The sequence below is a fragment of the Manis javanica genome, chromosome 16 (genome assembly GCF_040802235.1).
Source record: "Manis javanica isolate MJ-LG chromosome 16, MJ_LKY, whole genome shotgun sequence".
In the NCBI taxonomy this organism is placed as follows: domain Eukaryota; kingdom Metazoa; phylum Chordata; class Mammalia; order Pholidota; family Manidae; genus Manis; species Manis javanica.
The window spans coordinates 22327393-22348493 of NC_133171.1; the positions used below are offsets into that span (position 1 = coordinate 22327393).

Below are 21101 nucleotides of genomic sequence, written 5' to 3' on the forward strand. Positions count from 1 at the left end.
AGGTTTATATCCATAACAGCAAGTGCATTCTATGATCATATAAATATTATTTTACTAATGCTAAAACTATGATTTTTAAGGGTGATAACAGAATATAAAAATAATGATAAATATACATAAATCTATTTAGCTGAGGAAAAAAAATCTTACAACGCTTAGGAAAACTGTATAGGAACTTTCATTTATACCCAAGACGACTTGATTTGGGGTTTGTTTGTCTGGGCTGATCGAACTGCTTTAACGAGAGGCCAGCGCTCAGACCTGCCCTGCCCTCTGCACGCAGAGATTACCCCTGATTTATGAAAATGTCTTGTATTTCTGGAGCCTTGCATAGTGTGTCTTCACCATATGAGACAGGGCGATGCTTGCTGTCTCGACAAACCAACTCGCAAATTTCAGCGCCCAAAAGCAAAAAATGCTTATTTTTTACTGATACAAAGTCCTGTGTGTGCGCTTTTGGCTGGTGGGATGGCGAATTCTACTTCATATAGTCATCCAGGGACCAAAGAGTTGGAGGTTGTACCACTGTCCACGTCTTCCAAGGCCATCCTGGGCCGACGTGCCCCTGGGAAAGAGGGACAGGGCGCCCGAGAGCTCCTCCCACGTCCAAACTGCCTCGGCCCCAAGCGTCCCGACTTCTTTCGCCCAATTCTGTCGGCAGGCTACAGCCGCAAGGCCCCGCTGGGAGGCAGGGTGACGGCAGTGCCACACACGCCGGGGGAGTCGCCTCCTCGAAGCAGCTTAGAACCACTGAAGCAGGTCACGAATATCTGGCGGAATGGCCACCTCTGCCTCCCTCACTCTTGGCAATTATTCTCCACACCACCTTTGGCGACTTTTCAGTATTTTAGTATCATTTTCTTCTCATGAAACACTGAGAGTCTGAAACTCACTGTGCAGCTGTGTGCAGACACTGGCGCGTGAGCCCGTCAAGGGTGCGAGCTCAGGGCCCAGCGGCCCAGCTGGCGCAGCCACGGGGCGGCAGGGCGCACAGACCCGTCACAGCTGGCTTTGAACGCAGTGGGGTCCGGCTTCGGGAGGAAGTCGTTACTTTTTAAAAAACTTTCTTACATTTGAAAATAACATGTATATTTACTATAGCCAAATATCACATTCAGCACCTTCACGCATAATTCATACCATGAAAATACAACCCCTAATACATGCTAAGGTCAACGGGACACACGAGAAACCCAGTAAATGTCAGCTATGCAAAGTGGAGCTGTTTGGGGAGCTTTCATTTATTTGTGCTTCGGGTCCCACGATGAAGGTATCCGCTGTCACGAGTGGGACTTTTCCAGCTGGTCCTGTTGTGTTTGGGGGTCAGGGCCATCCTGTAGTTTCCCTGCCTGCTTGGTTATTATATTGTTATCACAGAATCACACAAGAAAAAGCACTGCTTTGCCTAAATTGGCTTTAAAAAGGTTATTTTGTGTTACTTTCCATGCAAACGCAGTTAAATAAGAGATAAATAATTACCCCTGCCTTCCTTCTTAGAGACGAGGGTGGGACTGTGGGCTTCCAGAAAGCCCAAGTTAGGAAGACAAACCAGGATGCTTTTGCAGAATCCAGGAGGAAGTTAGTGATGGCAGCGGAGGGGTGAGTAGCGGGTTGTGGATGTACTTTAAAGATGAAGCTGATAGATTCATTGAGGAATTAGAGGTGAAGTACGTAAGATAAACAGGAATTTAGGACACCCCAGTGTTTTCTACATGAATGATGCAAATATGGAACTGCCATGTACCAACACCCTGAGATCAGAACAGATCCCACGGGCACTGTGAAAACACAACTGTGATTGACAGAGGGTGCTGGGGTTAAGGGGTCTTCCAAGCGGAGGTTTCTGTAATGCCCGTCATGTACTCAGACATCGCCAAATGTGGACTTTCAGCCTTTGTCTGAATGCTTTACCCCCGACTTCTGAGACACATCGTAGCTTCTGGAAATATTCATCAGGACGTCCTTACCATCTTTCTAGGCAAGGTGAATTGCATGCTTTGTTTCTGAACCTGACGGCAGAGTCAAGTGACTCAGACACGGTGACACTCACCCATTGTTCCTGATTTTCCAAAGGATTGATTTATGAGTGAAGCTGTTCAAATGTTTAATTTCTTGTGATGGTGTCTGAGTTGGGGTTGTTAGGGTCCCAAACACCGTCTTGTTAAAAATCCCTCTAGAGTGGTTAATCAATTTATGTAGGTTTGAAGTTATTCTTTACGACCATTTTGCCAAATAGAGCAGGAAAGCATTTGACTAACAGTTAACAAAAACATACGGAGTCTGGGACATTGATTTAGATTCAACATGTTCTCGTTTTTATGCTGGCTCCAAGTACATCTGTGAAAGTCAAAATTTTCTTCCCAAATTAAACTAATTTCAGATGAGAGCTCTATCTTGTTTTATTCCACCCCACCATCTGCCCCACGACCTTGACTTTCTGGAAGCCGCCCTCATCTCTAAGGGAAGGCTGGGTAATTATTTCTCTCTTATTTAAGGATATTGCCTACTTCCAATAAAACTAAGCCATTCTGTTTTCCTGTTTCCCAAAACCCTTCACACCAACCAGCCAGTCTTAGCAAAATGAAGCCTTCTTCATGGACACACATTCATTTACTGTTGGAACATGAGTGGGAGCTGACATTGTCGATTTTGTAATAGAAAAACAAATCTCTGCCTTTCACAGAAAAAAAAAATGCATCTTTTATTTTTGTATTGTTTGGAAAAAGGAATGCTTTCTTACCTGTTTCTTTTAACTAGATTCAAGACTCAGAGAACCCATTATTTATTCAATCATTCCTTCCTACCTTCCTTCTCTAAGCATTTATTGAATGAACATCTAGTATGTGCCTGGAATTTGCTAGATACTGCCAACAAAGAATGAATAAGTCAAGGTCTGCCTTTAAGCAGTTACAGTAAAAAACATAAGCAACAAAATATAAAATAAGTGCCAGCATTAATTCTCTCTCAGCGAGACGGATCTCACTGGCTGCCTCGCCTCCTGCCCCCTGCAGTCCAGCTCTGAATAATGGCCGGATTAACCTTGCAAATGAAGATTGGATCACATAAGTCTTGTGTCCAAAACCTTTCTGTTCTCTTATAACACTTAAAATAAATGTCCACGTCCTTACTTATATATTAAAGTCAGAACCGAGAAGACCCCAAGCGAGTCGGCCCGACCGCCTGGGACTGCTGTCCCGCCCCCCCCCCCCACGTGCACCTGCTCACTCCTCTTAGGCCCCCCAACTTGCCCCTGCCACTGGGCTTCTGCACGCGCTTCTGCCTGACATGATCTCCACATCGTCCATGACCCGCCGCCTTATGTCTATGCTGCAGGGCCGTCTCCTCGGGCCTCCTGGCCCCCCCACTCCCTCCAGCAGGAAAGGGGGCTCAGGGAAGCGTCCGTGGGGTTTTGCCACTTTAGTTTTCACAGCATTTACCACCACTCGAGAGCACTTTCATTTCTCCGTGGCGCAGTCCGCTCCCTAAATCTAAGTCCCAAGGAGGAAGGGATGCTCCTGTCGGTTCTGTTTCGGGTGCCCTCCCACCTCTCAGGTGGGCGCGGCACAGAGGGGGCCCCCCGCGAGCCCCAGGTGGACGATCCCACGAGTGACGGCAGCCCGGGAGGCCAGCAGGACAGCTCGGGAGCCGGGGATGCAGGAGAAGCCTACCAAGGTGACGTGAATAGGGGGCAAGAGATCCGCCAGGGACCTGACAGGTGTGGAAGGGAGATGGGAATTTCACGGACGGTGCGCGTGTGTAAGGCTGGTTCCCGACAACGTGACGAATTGGGGCCCAGCATGCCTGGGGGGCTGGCTCAGGGGGTGCGGTGCGGGGTCGCTGGTGGGCAGGGCAGGGCAGGGGAGCCTGTCTGGGGCAGAGGCCGGGGGAGGCCGGGCCTCGTGCTGACAGCGCCCCGCTGTGCAGCAGGCCGTGCTCTCCTGAACTTGGGGCGACAAGATCTCCGCGAGGAGTTTGCACCCAATTGTAATGAGCTCCTGATAGTTAGGCTATAAGGGGTGAGTCCTCTGTCAGCCCCACTCGCCTCCTCATGGGCAGACAGGGGTCCCTCCTGCGCGTGGGAGTCGGGGGCGCCGCCGCCTCCCCGTGCCGTCCCCCCATCCGTCCCCGTGCCCTGCGCCCCCGCACAGGCGCCCCGCGAGCCTCAAGCGCAGCCGTTTTACGTCATTTCCAATCCAACGATGCTAAAGGGACCAGGCGCATTACTGCGGCGTCTCTAGGGCTTTTGCAGAAGGAATAAACGCATCTTCAGTCTACCGTCCAGACCGTGGGCCGCGGGTCTCGGGGTCCGGGCCGGACGTTCGGGGGCCTGTCCCTCAGATGCATGTCCTAAGGGTCGGGAAGCCCAGTGTGGGGCCTGCACCCCCCGCTCCTCGGGAGGAGTTCCGGGTGTGGAGCTCGGTCTCGGCTGGGGCGCCCTGTCGAGCGGGGCACGGTGAGCCCGCCGGCCTCTCCTGCTTCCCCGTGGCTTCCTTCCCATTTGCCCCAAGGGGGGCATCACCCAGCCAGCCTCGAGGGGTTATTAAAGAGGCGATTCTACCGGCGGCTGTAGACTCAGGGCATCTAGGGCAGGAGGTGAGCTCAGGAGCTTCCTACCTCACCGTCTTGAACTGGAACCGGGAAGGAGTTCCCGGACTTCTCGAATATTTTAGAATTTATGTAGGGTTAGCATATGATGAAATACTATGTAAATCATCATATCATTCAAAATAGAAATTGTAAAGGACTGTAGCTTTGCTTTATAAAACTGCTTCACAGCAAACTTTGCATTTATTTCATATTAACTGAAGGGTGTATTTATGCCCAGCTCGTTCCCACTTGAGATTCTGATGGAACTTAGTTTTACCTCTTTGCGTGCCCAGATTAATCCTTTGCCTAATAACTCAGGGTAATACGGAGTCGGAGTGATTGGCCAGTTCATAGGTCAGATACCGGCCTGAACTGTGGCCAGTCTGCGAGCTGCGTATTTCTGAGTCTGAGTGATCAAGAGATCTTAATCGGTCTCGGTGCAAAGCAGGCTCAACCTAAGGTGCTTCATACAAAATTTGAAACTGTTCATTAAATGCCTGATTAAATAGACACTATAATGTACAGTTAGATTTCTTTTTTTTCTTTTCAACTTGGAAAATATAAAGAACTAAGTCCAATATCTTGATATCTTGCACAGAAGAAACCCGATGTATTCAGGGATTCTGTGCTTTAGCACTGCTATCATTGTTTTTGTTTCTTTTTCAGCAAAATGAACAGAACTGGATTAATCATGACCCTGGGGCTGTGACCCACTTTCATTGTGGGTCCATTTGTAGCCTTCCTTCCTTCTTTTATCTCATTAGTTATATTTTATAGTTTAATAACCATTTACGAATTTAAAAACCTAGGAAGTCTTTGACAAGAACTTACATACAAGCGTATCATTTATCTTGGCTGATCCATTCCCTTGCTTTCTGTGAACTTGAGGTTAACATCATTCTGAATCCTATTTCATTAATTACTATATTAATATTTACATAGTTTATCACATCTATATATATTCATAAAAAATTCTTTTAAATTATTTTTAATTCTGTAAAAAATGGTTTCATGTTATATGTAATCTTTGAGATGGATTCATATTTTCATCCATACTAGTACAGTTCTTTTGTTTAACTGATGGATAATATTCCATTGAAGATAACCCAGTTTGTTCACCCACTTTCTAATTTATGACTACTTGGAATTTTGCTGTTTATTATAAACACTAATGGTACAAACATTCTTGAATTAATGTATGTCCCCTTTTGCACATCTACAATGGTTTCTTTTGGTCACAGAGTTAGAAGTTACAATTGTTACACCATAGGATAATCAGGATACTCATTTATGTTTGCTATAAATATTTGTCAGTCTTTAGTTTTCAGGATTTAAAATTAAAAAAAAGAAAAGAAAAAGAACAGAAAGACTTTCTTCAATGGTGTTTAAAAAAAATCTATATTTGGCTTGAAAAGTTCGGTAGTAAATGAATGTAGAAAGACTTATCTGTAGGCCATTTTGTGGTTTGGGAAGCTCATTTTGTAATGATCTTTGTTTCTTTGTAGTCACTGAGAATTAAATCATCTTAATTATAAATCAGGTGTCACGCTGACATTTATAAGCCAACATTTGGCAGGTATATGATGCTGTAGGCGGATGGACGAGGGCCAGTTATATCTAGGAATGTTTAAAATGTTTACTCCATCAAAAAGAACATCTTTCAGGGAAGCAGACCTCTGTATTCATCACTATATCACTTCTTGCCTTATTAAATTGAAAAAAATTATTTTCTAGCATTTCAGAGTTTTAATCTTTTCTACATCATGTACTAAATGCCTTTGTATTTTCTCTTCCCACTCAATTACCCTCAGAATCGCTAGTACACCAGTCATTTTGTCTGCAAAAATTGAGTTAGTGAAACTTAAATCACATTGAATCTTCTGGTAGCAGGGGTCAGATCTGGTTCCTGATAGATAATTGCCTATTGGGAAGAATACCATCCGTGTAAACACTGACTCGACAGTATACGCATTTTGACATTCGAATGGATTTTCCATATTCCCTCTGAGTAGCAGCCTCACCTGATGACAGCCCTTCAGCCCGTTAATAAATTCTGCTTTCACTCTTCGGTTACTGCTAAGCTTCTATTGCCCCATTTTGAGGAGAAAACACAGAAAAAAATATTTTCCATATAATCCCTTCGAATTTACATGAACATTTCTTGTGAATTTCCCTTTGTACTGTCAGCAGAAGTGCCCACGAACAAAAAGGGCCCCTCTGTTCTGGGAGTGACTGAAGGTCTGACAGCTGCGGGCGACAGTGATGGTGGAAGTGAAGCGAAAGGCTGACCCCTCATTTCCACGCCCAGGTGACCTCCCCACTTCCGTGACCCCCTTCCTCATTCTCGTGGGCTGGCACGGAGAGGGGAGCCCCGAACAACCAGCCCTGGGCTGTGCTGGCTGCCTGGTCCCCCTTTCTTGCCCCTAAAAGCACCTCATAGGAGACAATACGTGAAATCCCACCATTTTCAGTCATTCATTTATTCAACAGTCAGAATTTCATGAGCCCAACACGAAAATCCTCCGTCCTTTCCACCCCGAGCAATGCACGTAACTTTCTCCAGGCCATCTTTTCCCTAAACGGCAGTTTCTTCCAGATACTAAAGGGGAAGGAGCCCGGGGCGCCCTTCGCTGGTAGTCGTGCAGCTCCCGCGGGGCCGCGCCCTGGGCACCGGGTGGAGGCTGCGCCGCTGGGGGCCGTCCGGGCGGGAGACCCCGTGCATCACTGATGACTTGGGACACAAAACCTCACGCATGGGGAGAACTGGGAGTGGAATGTGTTCCACGTAAAAGCTGTGTTGTACGTGGACGTTGCATGTTGTGAGGGTTTTCATCAGGACAGTCAGCTTATTTCAGGAGGAGTCTCCTGTGGTCCTGTTGTTTGATCTGAGTTACTCACCGTCGGTGAGTAATGGGCGAAGATGCTCAGGACAGGGAATCAGGCGCGGGGGACTGATGCCCACCCCCCGAGGGCGGCGGGGCAGCTCCGGACCCGCCGGGAGGCGACCAGGCCGCGGGCAGGAGGCCGGCACGGGAAGCGCGCTGGGCGCAGGCGGCGCAGTCCCTCCAGGACGCCCGGGCCCGAGGCTGTGGGTCCGCGGCAGGTGGCGGCGCCTGTACCTCCCGTGCCCGCAGGGTCAGCCTCTGCGCCCGTCGCACTGCTTGTTTTTACTGTCTCCATTATTTTTATTCCCCAAATCTTAATTGTAACATTAGACATCAATCAAACCTTAATTGTTACAATATTAAGTATTGTTAATTCTAGCTTAAATTATTCACTTATTCATTCATTCATTCCCTTTCACCCCTTCACTGAAACACAGATACAGATGCCGCATTTCATCTTCTTTGCCAGCAGGAGACTTTGTCCTCAAAACTAAGCTCCCTGCACAGTCAGTGCGGCTACAGACGGAAACACCAGGCGGTGGGTGGGGAGCGGGGTGCCATGTAACCGAAGTCACGTCTGTACCTAAAAGCAATACCAAGTGCAAAGAAACCGTATTTCCATTTCGTACAGTAACCATGATGCCAGCACCTCTGTTCTTCTGTGGTGAACACATTTCACAGGCACATTTTCATTCCTCGGGGCCTTGAGCACTGCGCCTGCGGTCGCCCCGGGAAAGGCTCCCTAGGAAGGCGAGTCGCCGACCGCAGCGGGGAGGGGCCGTCGCCGGCGCCCGTCGGGGACTGGGCCTGGCGTCATCAGCGGAAGTGACTTACCTGAGTCCCAGGAAGCCACTGGAGAACGTCCTCCGCGTGCGGGATCGGCAGCGTCTTGGTGTTTGACCGGTACGTGTGGGCAGCACATTATCTGCCCCAGGGTCCGCGCGCTCCTGACCCCGCGGCCTCTGCTGCACAGCTTTCCAAGTTCTCCCACTCGGGCCCGCGGGGAGCTCCCTGGACCTGCCCCCTCGGGGCGCTCGGCCGACACACACGGGCAGACGCGAGGGGTCGCTTCCCGGCCCAGCTCCTCCCACCGCCACGGCAGAGCTGCTTCCCCTCCACCCGGGTCCCAGAAGGGGCGCCCGCAGCAGCACAGCCCGGGACACACGGAGCCTGGCCCCGGGGCACCCGCAGACGGGGCAGAGCCCTCGTCCCAGCCGGGCGGCTCCCAAGCGCGGGTCCCAGGTGCTCACAGACATGAGAGGGGCCTGCGTGCCACCGTGGGCCACTGGGGCTGTGGCTGTTCGTCGTGTGACAATAGCTGCCGGATGTGTACACTGAATTTCAGTACTCTAAAAAAGGCTTTATCGTTTTAGAAAGCTAGTAATTACTCCACAAATAACCGGCAAATGATACTATTTCATTGTCTTTAAATACCAGTGGTGCTTAGGAATGGTAATTAATTTCTGAAACAGTCACATGTAATGAAGCAAATTTGTATCATGCTTTAAATTACACTATAGGGAAGTACAGCATGTGTGCTCACTGAGCTAGCTGGTTATGATTTTAACTGAAATAAAGTGAATGAAACCATGTAACTGGAAACTTCAACCAAGACTTTTATTAAGTATAAAGTGTATTTCTGGACAGATGTTAGAGTTTGTAAAATATCCTTAAACACTTACTTACACATGACTTAAAACATTTTAACAATACCAAGAATATTGTATATAATCAACACAATCAAAACAAACATTTGTTGAAAAACAAACACTTTAATCAGCACTTTCAAAGGAACTGGACAAATATGTTCCTTGTATGGAGTTAAAGGCCACTGGTTCACGACTGTTGAAGACTTTTCTCCTTCCGCAGGAGCCCCTCTAAGGTGGCACACTATGACAGAGGTGAAACCACCTAAAAGACAAAAAAGCTTTAAAAGTCTCATTTATAACTACTTAAATACTGTGTTGATGAGCGAGAGCTTTTAAGATCTTGTTACCTTTTAGTATCCCTTGCATGAAATTTTTTAAATGTAAGTATGTTTTATGAGATATACAACTAATGGCCCATTTTAGAGAACAGCAGAGTTAGATTATATTGAGTGAAGAGTGTAAGATAGTTGCCTGGGAACCAGGAGGGCACTGCCAGCTGACACTGTGGCCCTGCGACCCACGGTCTTCTGGAGACACAATTTAAAACTATTAAACTGAGATAATGATTATATTTAGAGATCTATTTAAAATGCTCATTCACTTAAAATCATTCTTGAAAATCTTTTAAGATCTTCATATATTGACCTTTAATATGCTTTTGACATTTGACAAATTGCTAAGGAAGTGGGTTATTTTCGACAGTTTTTCTCTCTATTGAGTTCAGGAGAACGCCCAGTCTCCACACGTAAAGAGTAAATAAAGGAAATGCATCAGAAAGTTGGAGGACAGTTTCATCGTGCTTCCGCAGAAACGCCCTGGCCTCCTGGTCATCGCGCCCGATGCCTGAAGGGTCGCCCTCCTCGGATTCCATCTGAAGAAGCTGCTCCAGAATCCAGAACAGGGAGAAAATATTTTCATAGCGCGTCACGTCGTAACCGGCTTGCACCTGCAGATAGACAAGAAACTCCTTTTCAAAAACACTGGCTGTAGTTCAGCTCAGAAAAAGCCAAAGAAAGAGACTAAAATCTCAGACTGAAAAGAAGTATGTCGCTTGCTTATGCTGCCTTCCCTCTTCCTGCTCCTTTGACTGGAATTGCGGGGGGGGGTGGGGGGAGAGCAAAGGAGGATTTTTCCCCTTTTTAGGAATTTCAGACTATTGGCGAATGGCTTTGGCTGACAAGTCCCGAATCCTTTCCTGGCACAACTGCTCTGACCCGTGACTTGGAGGGTCGCAGGGCACTTGGCAGGGAGTGTCGCACACACCACGTCCTGCATGTTGATTCCGCCACCCACCAAAGACCTCGGCGCTGATGGCAATGTAGGGATCTTTGTGGGTGGGATTTTAGGGACCGTCTCAGGGTACAGCTCAGTGCCAGATCAGTTTAGGGGTGTGATGTGTAAGTGACCAGATGCGACCTCACCCTGAGTCTGCACAGGTCCGGGGAAGCAGGGCCGGGTTGTGTGCAATCGGTTACATGGTCACAAGTTAAATGTGGGTGCCTCGTGTAAGTTACTTGGCCCAGAGGCGTCACCTGAACAGTGGACAGTGGGAAGCACAACACAAGGGGTACAGAGATCAGCATAAAGACAGAAACTGGATCTATCACTTGCTTATTAAGAAATGTGTTAGAAACACTCACCCAGTCTCTCTGCTGTAATACACAGATGAAGAGATTAAAGTCTCCCCACAAAGTGGTCCAATAAACAGTATTCTCTTAAAGTATACCAAACACCCCAAAGCCAAGATTCCGTTTCACACCAAGGAAGTAAGAAGCAAATACATGCAAATAACTGATACTTTCTTATTTTTCTTGAAGTACAAGTCACATAGCATCATATTAGTTTCAGCACAGTGTGATGACTTGATTTCATTTATATTGCTAAATGATAACCAAGTGAGTCCAGTCCACATCTGTCACCACACATAGAGACAAAGATTTTTTTCTTGTGGTGGGAACGTTCAAGAACCACCCTCCTACAGCTACTTTCAAATATGCAAAACAGTACTGTAAACTATAGTTGCTGTGTTGTACATTATACCCCATGACTTTTACTCATTTTATAGCTGAAAATTTGTACCTTCTGACTCCTCACCCATTTCACACACCCTCCTACCCCCCACCTCAGGAAACCACCAATATGTTCTCTATAACAATTGGCTAGTTTTTTTTTAAAGACTCTACATCTAAGTGAGATCATACTACATATTTTTCTATTTTGTTTCTTACCATAATTGCCCTCGATGCTGTCCATCCATGACTATCCATTTTGTCACAAGTGGTGGGATTTTATTCTCTTTTCTGGCTAATAGTCCCTTGTACATATATATCATATTTTCTTTATCCATTCGTCCACCAGAAGACATGTAAGTTTCCACATCTTGGCTTTCAAAAAATGCTGCAATGAACATGGGGTGCATGTATCTTTTTGAATTAGTGTTTTGTTCTCTTGGATAAATACCCAGAATTGGAACTACTGGGTCATAAGATATTTCTTTTTTTAATTTTTTTGGTAATGCCATAGTTTTCCACAGTGGCTGCACCAATTTACGTCCCCACCAACAGTGGCTCCCTTTTCTCCACATCCTCACCAAGTTACTTCTTGTCTTTTGGATGGTGAGCATTCTAATGGTGTGAGGTGACATCTCATTGTGGTTTTGATTTGCATCCCCTGATGACTACCGATGTGGAGCATCTTGTCATGTGCCTGTTGGTCATCTGTGTCTTTGGAAAAATGTCTGTCTGGGGTTGCTAAGGGTGGGGTGGCCCTGGACAGACTTCCACCTGTTTTTTAATTCAATTGTGGGTTTTTTTGCTATTGACTTTAGTAGGCTCTTTACAGATTCTGGATATTAGGTATATGATTTGCTGATATCTTCTCCCATTCAGTAGGCTGCCCTCTCATTTTGCTGATGGTGTCCTTCACTGTGCAGAAGCTTTGTAGTTCAATGTCGTCCTGCTTGTCTACTTTTGCTTCTGGTGCGTTTGCTTTGGTGGTAAACCCAAGAAAACAATTGTCAAGGGCAGTGTCACGGCACTCCCGCCCGTGCTTTCTTCTGGGAGTTCTACCGTTTCTGGACTTACATGCCGATCTTTAATCCACTTTGAGTTAATTTGGGTGTGTGATGTCAGACGGTGTTCCAGTTTCACTCCCTGCCGGGACGCTGTCCACTTTCCCAACACCATGAATTGAAGAGACTCTGTCCCCACTGTGCAGGCTCACCTCGGAGATCTGCAGGTTCGGTTCCAGACCTCAATAAAGGGAATGTCACAGTAAGCCATCACTTGAGTTTTTCTCTTCCCAGTGCATATAAACTGTACACTTATACTATGCTGTAGTCTGAGTGTGAATTATATCTAAAAACACAATGGACACTCCATTAAAAATACTTTATTGATAAATATGCTCACCATCCCCCGAGCTTTCAGGTCATAACGTTTCTGCTGGGGGAGGGTCTCCCCTCAGTGTGGACGGCTGCCGACTGATCAGGGTGGGGGCTGCCAAGGGTGGGGTGACGGACAATTTCTACAAACAACACAACAGTGAAGTTTGCTGCCTCGAATGGCTCTTCCTCTCGCAGGTGATTTCTCTGTACCAGGTGATGGTGTTTGGCAGCATTTTAGCCACAGTAGAACTTTGAAAATTGGAGTCAATCCTCTCAAACCTGCTGCTGCTTTGTCGGCTGAGTTTATGTAATAATCTAACTCCTTTTGCATTTCAGCACTTCCCAGCACCTTCACCAGGGGCAGATTCCGTCTCGAGAAGCCACTTTCTTTGCTCGTCCGTAAGGAGCAGCCCCTCGTCTGTTAATTTGATGATGAGATGCAGTGATTCAGTCCCACCCTCAGGCTCCGCTTCTAACTCTAGTTCTCTTGCTGTTTCCGCCGCGTCTGCAGGGACTCCCTCCACTGACGTCCGGAAGCCCTCAAAGCCACACAGGAGGGCTGGAGTCAACCTCTTCCAGACTCCTGTTAACGTTGGTATCCCACGAATCATGACTGTTCTTAACAGCATCTAGAATGGCGAATCCTTTCCAGGTTTTCAATTAGCTTTGCCCAGATCCATCAGAGGATCACTGTCTGTGGCAGCTGTAGCCTTTACAAAATGTATTTCTTAAAGAATGAGACTTGGAAGTTGACATGACTCCCTGGTCCATGGGCTGCAGAATGGATCGTGTCAGCAGGCGTGAAAATGACATTCATCTCACTGTCCCTCCCCATCAGGGCTCTTCGTGACCAGGTCATTGTCAGTGAGTAGTCATTCTGAAAGGAATCTTTTTTTCTGAGCAGTAGGGCTCAACAGTGGGCGTAAGATATTCAGTAAACCCTGTTGTAAACAGATGTGCCGTCATCCAGGCTGTGTTGTTCCACTGACAGAGAGAGCACAGGCAGAGCAGATTTAGGACAACTGTTAAGGGCCCTGGGATTTGGGGGCTGGTCAAGGGGCATTGGCTTCAACTTAAAGTCCCCAGCTGCATGAGCCCCTAACAGGAGGGTCAGCCTGTCCTGTGAAGCTCTGAAGCCAGGCAGACTTCTCCTCTCCAGCTATGAAAGCCCTAGATGGCACCTCCCAATAGAAGGCTGTTTGGTCTACACTGAAAATCTGTTGTTCAGTGCAGCCACCTTCCTGAATGATCTCAGCTGGGTCTTCTGGGTAACTTGCTGCAGCCTCCCCATCAGCACCTGCTGCCTCACCTGCACTCTTCTGTCATGCAGACGCTTCTTTCCTTGGGAGAGTCAGCTTTGATCAAAGTGCCAGGGAAAAGGGGATAAAAAGGGTCCAGTAGTATAGATCCCTCTTGCCCTCCACAGGTAATGGCATGGTCATCCTCCCACAGGGGAGCCTAGGGACTGGTTCTAAGGGACTCACACCTAATTTGTGGTGTGACTTAGATGAAAACACGAACATTTTCAACATAAAAATATTTCACAATGCAAAACGCATATAGCTCTTGAGTATACACACTGTATATTCCTAACACTCACTAATATTTTCTCTTATTTATTTCAGATTCTGTATTTTTAAAAGCCATTTTGAAACTCTGGAAGTACTGGGAGAGTGTCTCTTGTGTGTGTGTGTGTGTGTGTGTGTGTATAAAAACAGTTTTGTATAATTTTCAAATTCAGTATATTTAGGTATTTCTCCCCTTGAATACTTCATTCTTCCTTATAACTCAGCATTATGCCTTCAGAATTTAGCACTGTTAATACATGACCTAATTTCTTTATTTCAACTGTTACAGAACATTCATTTTTGATCTACCGCATCCAGCCATGTTTTAGCGATGGACACTGCTATTCCCAGAAGCGGGTCCCCCACAAGCAGCCTCCCTGCCCTGCCTTAGGGGCCGACTTCTTCACGTCTGCTCAGTGTAGAGTTCCATCTCCCCACATACTTGCCCACGCCTGGTACTGATGTCACAGGGTGTTCATCATATAATCTTGGTATTCACCTTGTTTTATTATAAGTTACACAGATTTGTTTTGAGAGAACTACCACAGACCTACTTAGCACATCCACAATGAAACACACTTTTATAAAGCAATGTGCTTTCTCAGCTGACTGGTCCACAGACCAGCCTCCAGGAGGCATCCAGACTTGAGGGCAAGCCGGGAGGAAGAAGACAAAGTGGGGGGTACTTTCTGGGGACATTCCGAGGAGAAAGAGAAGGAGGCTGATGGCTACACCTATCTCCTCTCAATTAGTGTTTGCTGGTGGGAGGAAATTTTATCACTGAATACCCTCAGGAGAAAGTCCCTTGCTGAAGAATTATTTATCCTAAACAGACTCTATCTCTGAGGCATGGCTCCTTCAAGAGGCTTCATAAGCTGTAAAATTCTCTGGGTTATGAAATGGAGATGTTTAGCAAAGTCACACTCCCTCTGTGTGAGAAACCCACGAAATCTCAGGTGGGGGCCTCATCTGTTATTTGCGGACAGAGACGGGTCCCAAAGCAGGGACCCGGGAACCCCACAGGATGGCCATGGCTCTCCCTGCTGCATCTATGCCCTTGGACTGCCCGCGGCTAAAGCTGTCAGTGACGCTGACAGACAGCAGGAGCTCTCTGAGTCACAGGCCCGTCTGACAGCCCAGCCTTGCGTCTGCTCCCAAGTGTGGGCGGCTATTCCGCCTGGGCAAAGCCGGGGCCTCCACAGAGCTTTTTGCTGTCTGCCAGCTCTCTGCCTGTGTCTGGACTCTCTCTGCCTGTCTGGTGTCACTTTATACCATGGAGACCATCTTCCTATTGGTTTCAGTTCTTCATAAAGTGCTGTCTTAGCCACCTGCCTGTGTGTCTGCAGCTCAAGGCCACTGTTGGTAGGGGTCCAGACTGGAGCCGGGGTTCTTCGTGTGACTCTCAGCACAGGACAGGCATATCCACTACAAGTGGATGTTCGCACCTCTTTGTCCATGTCACCTTTCTGTGTCCGTTAGAGTGTGAAGATGAAATATACTGATAAATCAGCTCTCAGTAGGATAAAATTTTAGTAATGCCTCATCAGAAAGCTGGTTCTATGAAAATCACACACCGTCTATATACCCAGAGAAATCTGTAAACTTATTGATAAAATTCTTATTGACTGAAAACTTACTAAAGATGGGCCTGCTGTTTTTTGTAGAAATATTCACTCTGCTCTGTAACTATTAGTTCACTGACTGGCTTATCCTAGATGGCAGCTGCCTGAATTCCATCTGCAAGGCGGGAGAAAGCTGTTCAAGAAGGAGTTAAAAGTTTTCCACCACAAGGTCCTATGGACATCATGATTGAGAAACTAAAATCAATGTCTTGAATTTGTTCTCAGTGTTGAACAGCCAAACATTGCAGGACATAGAAAATCATTATGTCCACAGTCTGTGGACTCCCGCAGGAGCCACTTCTTCAGTTATTTTCAAAATAAATGGAAAACCAAGGTGGTTACATCACAAGATGGCAAATATACAGTAATCATGATGCGAACGTTCTGTCACTCCAGAAAGGATGACAGATACTAACTCTTAATTTTAATCAATTAACAAAGGTAAGACCCCAAACGGGAATACACACGATAATTTGTCAAGATATTAGGGAAGTTTATCTCAGTATCATACAAACAGTTCTTTCAAGAACCAAAAAACTGCACCCAAATAAACACAGCTACTCACAAAGATGAAAGGATGAGATGACACAAACCAACTTTCTCAAAAGTCTGGTCCACAGTTGATTGTATATGCGGGATATATTACAACTGACATGAATTCATTATCTACTATTAGTTTTTTCCTTCTTTACCAACACATTCCTACCTGTCTCTGATTTCTATTCATTGCACTTAATTCCGCCACAGAGGCAGGGGGACTATTAAATGAGCTGACAGGGCGAACACATAACCTGTGTCAACGTTCAAGTGTGGGAAGGACTTCTGTTCTCTAGACACATTTGTCGGCCATGGATGGAGTGACAGGGTAAAGGCCCCGGACACTGGTTCCCAGCAGGCTGTGCCCTGAGCCGCCCGAGGAGTTCAGCACTGAGGCCTACCTCTCAGCCCCGAGGCCTCCACGCGGCTTGGCACTGGGGCACTTCAAAGTAAGCCAGATGGTTCTCGTGAACAATCAGGTGGAAGACGCCCTGGCTAGAGGCCGATCTCCTGTCAGCATCCCTGCCCCTCACTCCGCCCACACTGCTTCGCCTTAGGGACACGGGGCTGCCTGGGGAGACTGAAGTCCCTTCAGCCGAGCACCCCCCGCTGCCACCAGAGGAACCTTTGCCCATATACACAGTGGAGATGATGCGATGGCAACACTTTGAGAACTATTTTCTGAACACATCTTTCTGAATTTCAACAGGGAGCAGTAGTATTCACACCCACGAGCAGTGAGGCGACGGCTCCGTGGAGCCTGGTGGGGCAGGGCAGGGGTGGGGGGGAGGGCTTAGGGAGGCGCCGGCTGTGACCGGGCCACAGGTCCAGGTTCTCTGTACCTGACTGACGGGACCCAGGTCCTCCGCGAACCTGTTTACTTCCGACAGAAGCAGAGAGATCACAGATTTTCTCAACAAGCGGCAACTTCCCAGGGTGACCAGACTCTGTGAGACGTAAGACTGCACCTGAAACTGAAGGTACAGTGAGTGAGTTCTCCTCCCAAAGCACCTGGGCACTTTCTAAGATGTGCTTGGGCTCCGTGCTGTGTCCACACAATTCTGGGTCAGCCTGAGCAAAACTACAAAAGAGACAAAAAGTATAACAATAACGTAAGGCGTGAAGTTTCCCATAGCAGTTAATATTTTGAAATGTCTAATGTGCTGAATGGAAGTTTTAGCTGAAGTATCAAAAGATAATGGGATCATTTAGATGATAGACTACATATAGAATGGAAAAAGCAATACACCAGACACAGAGATATAGATATGTTGATACATAGATAAAGACATATAAAAAGGGTGAGAGGAAGAAGTCTGACCGTGTCTTTAGGGAGAGGTATGGTGCATTACGAGTCTCACTTGCATGCTGGACAGGGACAGGGAGGGACTTCTCTAGTCTCCACAAGTCAAAACAGAGGTGTTTTAGGGTGAGGAGAAAAAAAGGAGAACTCGGAATTTTCATCTGGAGGCAGCAAAAATACTCACCGTGAAAGAAGTTTAGAAGGACAGTGGCAGACAACAAATTATATTCTATAGAGTTATTAGGAGAAAAGCCACTTGATTATTGATCACATTAAGGTGTATATAACCCACAGCTGGACTTTAATTAAATCTATCCTTTAATGTATCTGGGAGAACAGAGGCTTCAAGGGGTATCTCAGAACACAGAAACAACACGTACCTTGTTCTACATGAACTTAAAATCACATTGTGGGGACATTCCTTTTAACTATGAAATAGTTAAGTGGCAGTTCTAAATAAATAATGCCATATGAAACTAGGAAATATAACCTGTGTCCTTGAGGATAAACATTTAACATAGATATTTCTCAGATTGATATTTTAATAATATACTTTAGAAAGAAGTTAATCAGTGACAATAAGTGAATGGATTACAGAGTTCAAAAGAAACTTCTATGATAAATCTGGACAGGTAAAACTAGCTCTTAATAATGGTGCTCTAAATCAACTATCAACTGTCTTGCCAATGGGTTTCAGCCCCGGACAAGTTCGCTATGGATTCAGTGTGACCAAAGAATAAACAGCAAAACGTTCTTGGGGTGAAAGGGTTTATTACCCGGCTTGTTCTCCGGCGGTAGGTGGAGCACTAGCGTCTCTGCCTCCGCCCGGAGCGCTGGGCCGAGCTCTCTATATAGTGCAATAGCTTATTGCCTAAAGGCGTGGAAGCGCAGCCCAGCAACAGGCCAGTTACATCATCAGGTGAGGATCCTGGCCAGAGGAATCCCAACTGCCCCACAGCAACTTGACAGTAACATCACGTGAATTTATTACCATAAGAAGCATAGTTACTTATTGTTGTTATTTCCTGGTGACCTAACTGGCTAGGACTCAGACCCTCTGTAACTGACACGTTTCAGCCTTTATACAACATCCGAGCCTGCACCTGACAGAAAGAGTGCTCTCACCTGAGCTCAGCATGCTCTCTGCTGCTTCAGCCATTCACCTACTCCTTTCTCAATATTTAAGACTCTAGGGAACAGCTTAAAGTGAAGGAAAGATTCATAGTAAAATAAAAGGGCTTCAGAGTGGGAATGAAATGATGAAGATTCCCTTAGAATTTAATTGACTCAGTGGGGATGAAGGGCAGGGTTTGGGTTTGCGGCTCTGGAGCCCGGCACTGCCTGAGCCAACACCAGCTCTGCTGCCTATTAACTAGTACTATTAACTAGTGTTAACAGCTTACTTAACCTTTTATGTTTTGGTTTCCACACCTGCAAAACAGTCATTGTGACAGCTCCCACCTTGCGGGAGGTTCAGCACACTATCAGGCCCTTAGGAAGTGCTCAGTGTCACATGTTCTAATATACAGGGTGAAAATATGAAAATTGTATAAGTGTAATTCACTGCCCTTGGAAAGTTAAATACTAGAATAAAGTCTATTTTCTCGAGTTAATATGGTCCCACTGGAGAACACTGCTGAGAAGAAAAGTTGGCCATAAAGGGCTTTTCCATAGTTTAGCTATGAACTAGGACTGTCTCCCCAGCACAGCTGAGGTTCACCTGAGAGCAAAGACTAAGCCCAGACCCATGGAGGTGGCTGAGAATTCTGTGAATGTTCTCACGGAAGTGGCCTTTCCTGCCTTCTGTGGTAATGGGCCTGTGCTTTTGCAAATACACTGGGCTTGGAGGGAGGCTGATGGGGAGGCCAGGGGTGAGTCAGCTGGTGCATCTAACTGCCCAGTCCCAGTGCCCCAGCCTGGTCAGCGCCGCCCCGACACCTGGGGAGCAGGTTGGAGCTGGGAGTGTTTTTACTGTCCAAACAGGATGAAATGGAGGAGCAGCGTGCATTCACCTGGAGACAACATGCTTCTGTCCCACTTAAGGCTAAGTCACGCTGCTGGGACTGGGCCACTATGCCGCCCACAGGACACCCTGCTGCTGCACGGTGTCGATGATATGCTGATATGGCTGATGTTCTGAAGGCCCTGGAGAAGTAAGTGTGTTCTTGAAAAACCCAAAATTCCAGTGTCTGACACACCTGGGGAGTTTCCAGGTCTGAAGCATGTCTGAATACCACTCCCTAAGTGAAAACCAAGTTGCTTTAGTATTTCTTATCACTAATAAAAAGATAGAACACTTGATGGGCCTTTGTGGATATCTGAGGCAACATACACCCACCTTTTTGCCACTTCAGTGCATATACTGAGTAAATCACAGAGCTGTAAATTTTGAGAAGGGCCCAGAGGAGTACATGAAGTTCTCCAGCTGGTCCAGGTTGGGAAATAAGAAACTGCCACTCAGACCTCCTGCCAGTAGGGTGCAGGGCCTGGAGCTGACCAGTCAGTACACTGCATGATGCATGCAGCTTGCCCCAGTGAGAAAGTCTTTTGTAAGGCACAGAATTACCTGGGGTGGAAGGCAGGTTGAGGGCGTCCCTTCTGAATGACAACACAGTTTGCAGCGATGTAGCCAGGCCCGGGGACAGCAGCGGAGGTGCCCCTGAGCCAGGAGTCTCCTGAGGACAGGAGCACTGCAGCTCTGAGACTCACAGTGTGGCCACGTCACCTCCGTGGTGCTTCAGTGAGGCCAGAAGTGGCAGCTACTCTGACTCCATGGTGTGGTTTACACAGAGGGACTTTAAAACAGACACTGGAACTGTGCTTAATGCCAGTACTGACCGAAAGGACACAGGCTACCCTCGGAGAGAGACTAGTAAAAAACCACGTAGAGATGTAAGAGTACATGAAATAAAAACATTCAAGGTGGATGAGCTTGGGAGCAGAATGAAGGTGACTGAGGGGAAGTCTACACACTCACATATAGGTTAACAGAATTTATGCAATCCGAGTTATGAGCGGAATCTCAGGGACGTAGGGGACAATACAGAAGGTCTATCATGAGAGTAACTTGAATTCAGGAGAAACAGAGGAGAATAGGCAGAAAATGTCTGAAGAAATAATGGCTGAGAACTTCTTGAGTTTGGTGAAAAGACTTAAATGTACACATTCAAGAATCTCACTGAACGCCAAGCAAAAAAATGAGAAAAATGCCTACATCAGAGCCATACTCCCGCAAATCAGACAGAGACAAACTTAAAAGTAGCTAATGACCCCTTGTATACACGGAACATAATTCCAGCTACTGTGGACTTCCCATCAGAAGCTGTGGTGGGTGGGTGGGACTGGAGGCCTGAAAGAAAAAGAAATGCCAACCAGCATTCTATATCCGTACAAATCCTTCAAGAATGCAGGTGAAATATGTATTTTCAGATAAAAAGTAGAATTAAGAAAATATGTAACCAACAGAGTCATAGCTTAAGAAATGCTAAAAGAAATATTTTTTATGCTCAGTGAAAATGATACTAGTGGGAAATTTAAATCTTCAGGAAAAATGACGGGCATCAAA

At 46.6% G+C, this 21101-nt stretch overlaps 1 protein-coding gene across 2 annotated transcripts in view; it reads right to left on the reverse strand.

Moving 5' to 3' along the window:
* Positions 1 to 9073: 9073 nt before the first annotated feature.
* The window catches only part of MEI4 (meiotic double-stranded break formation protein 4), an 85575-nt gene continuing 73547 nt past the window's right edge, over positions 9074 to 21101 (reverse strand). Inside the window, exons 4-5 of one of the 2 annotated variants that reach the window (XM_017656248.3) lie at positions 17076 to 17207; positions 9074 to 10067 (exon numbers count right to left, since the gene is read on the reverse strand). In XM_017656248.3, the coding sequence (XP_017511737.3) occupies positions 9798 to 10067; positions 17076 to 17207 (402 nt within the window). In that variant the 3' untranslated portion in view covers positions 9074 to 9797. The remainder of the gene's footprint in view (positions 10068 to 17075; positions 17208 to 21101) is intronic. The other variant, XM_073224403.1, reaches the window with a different exon arrangement.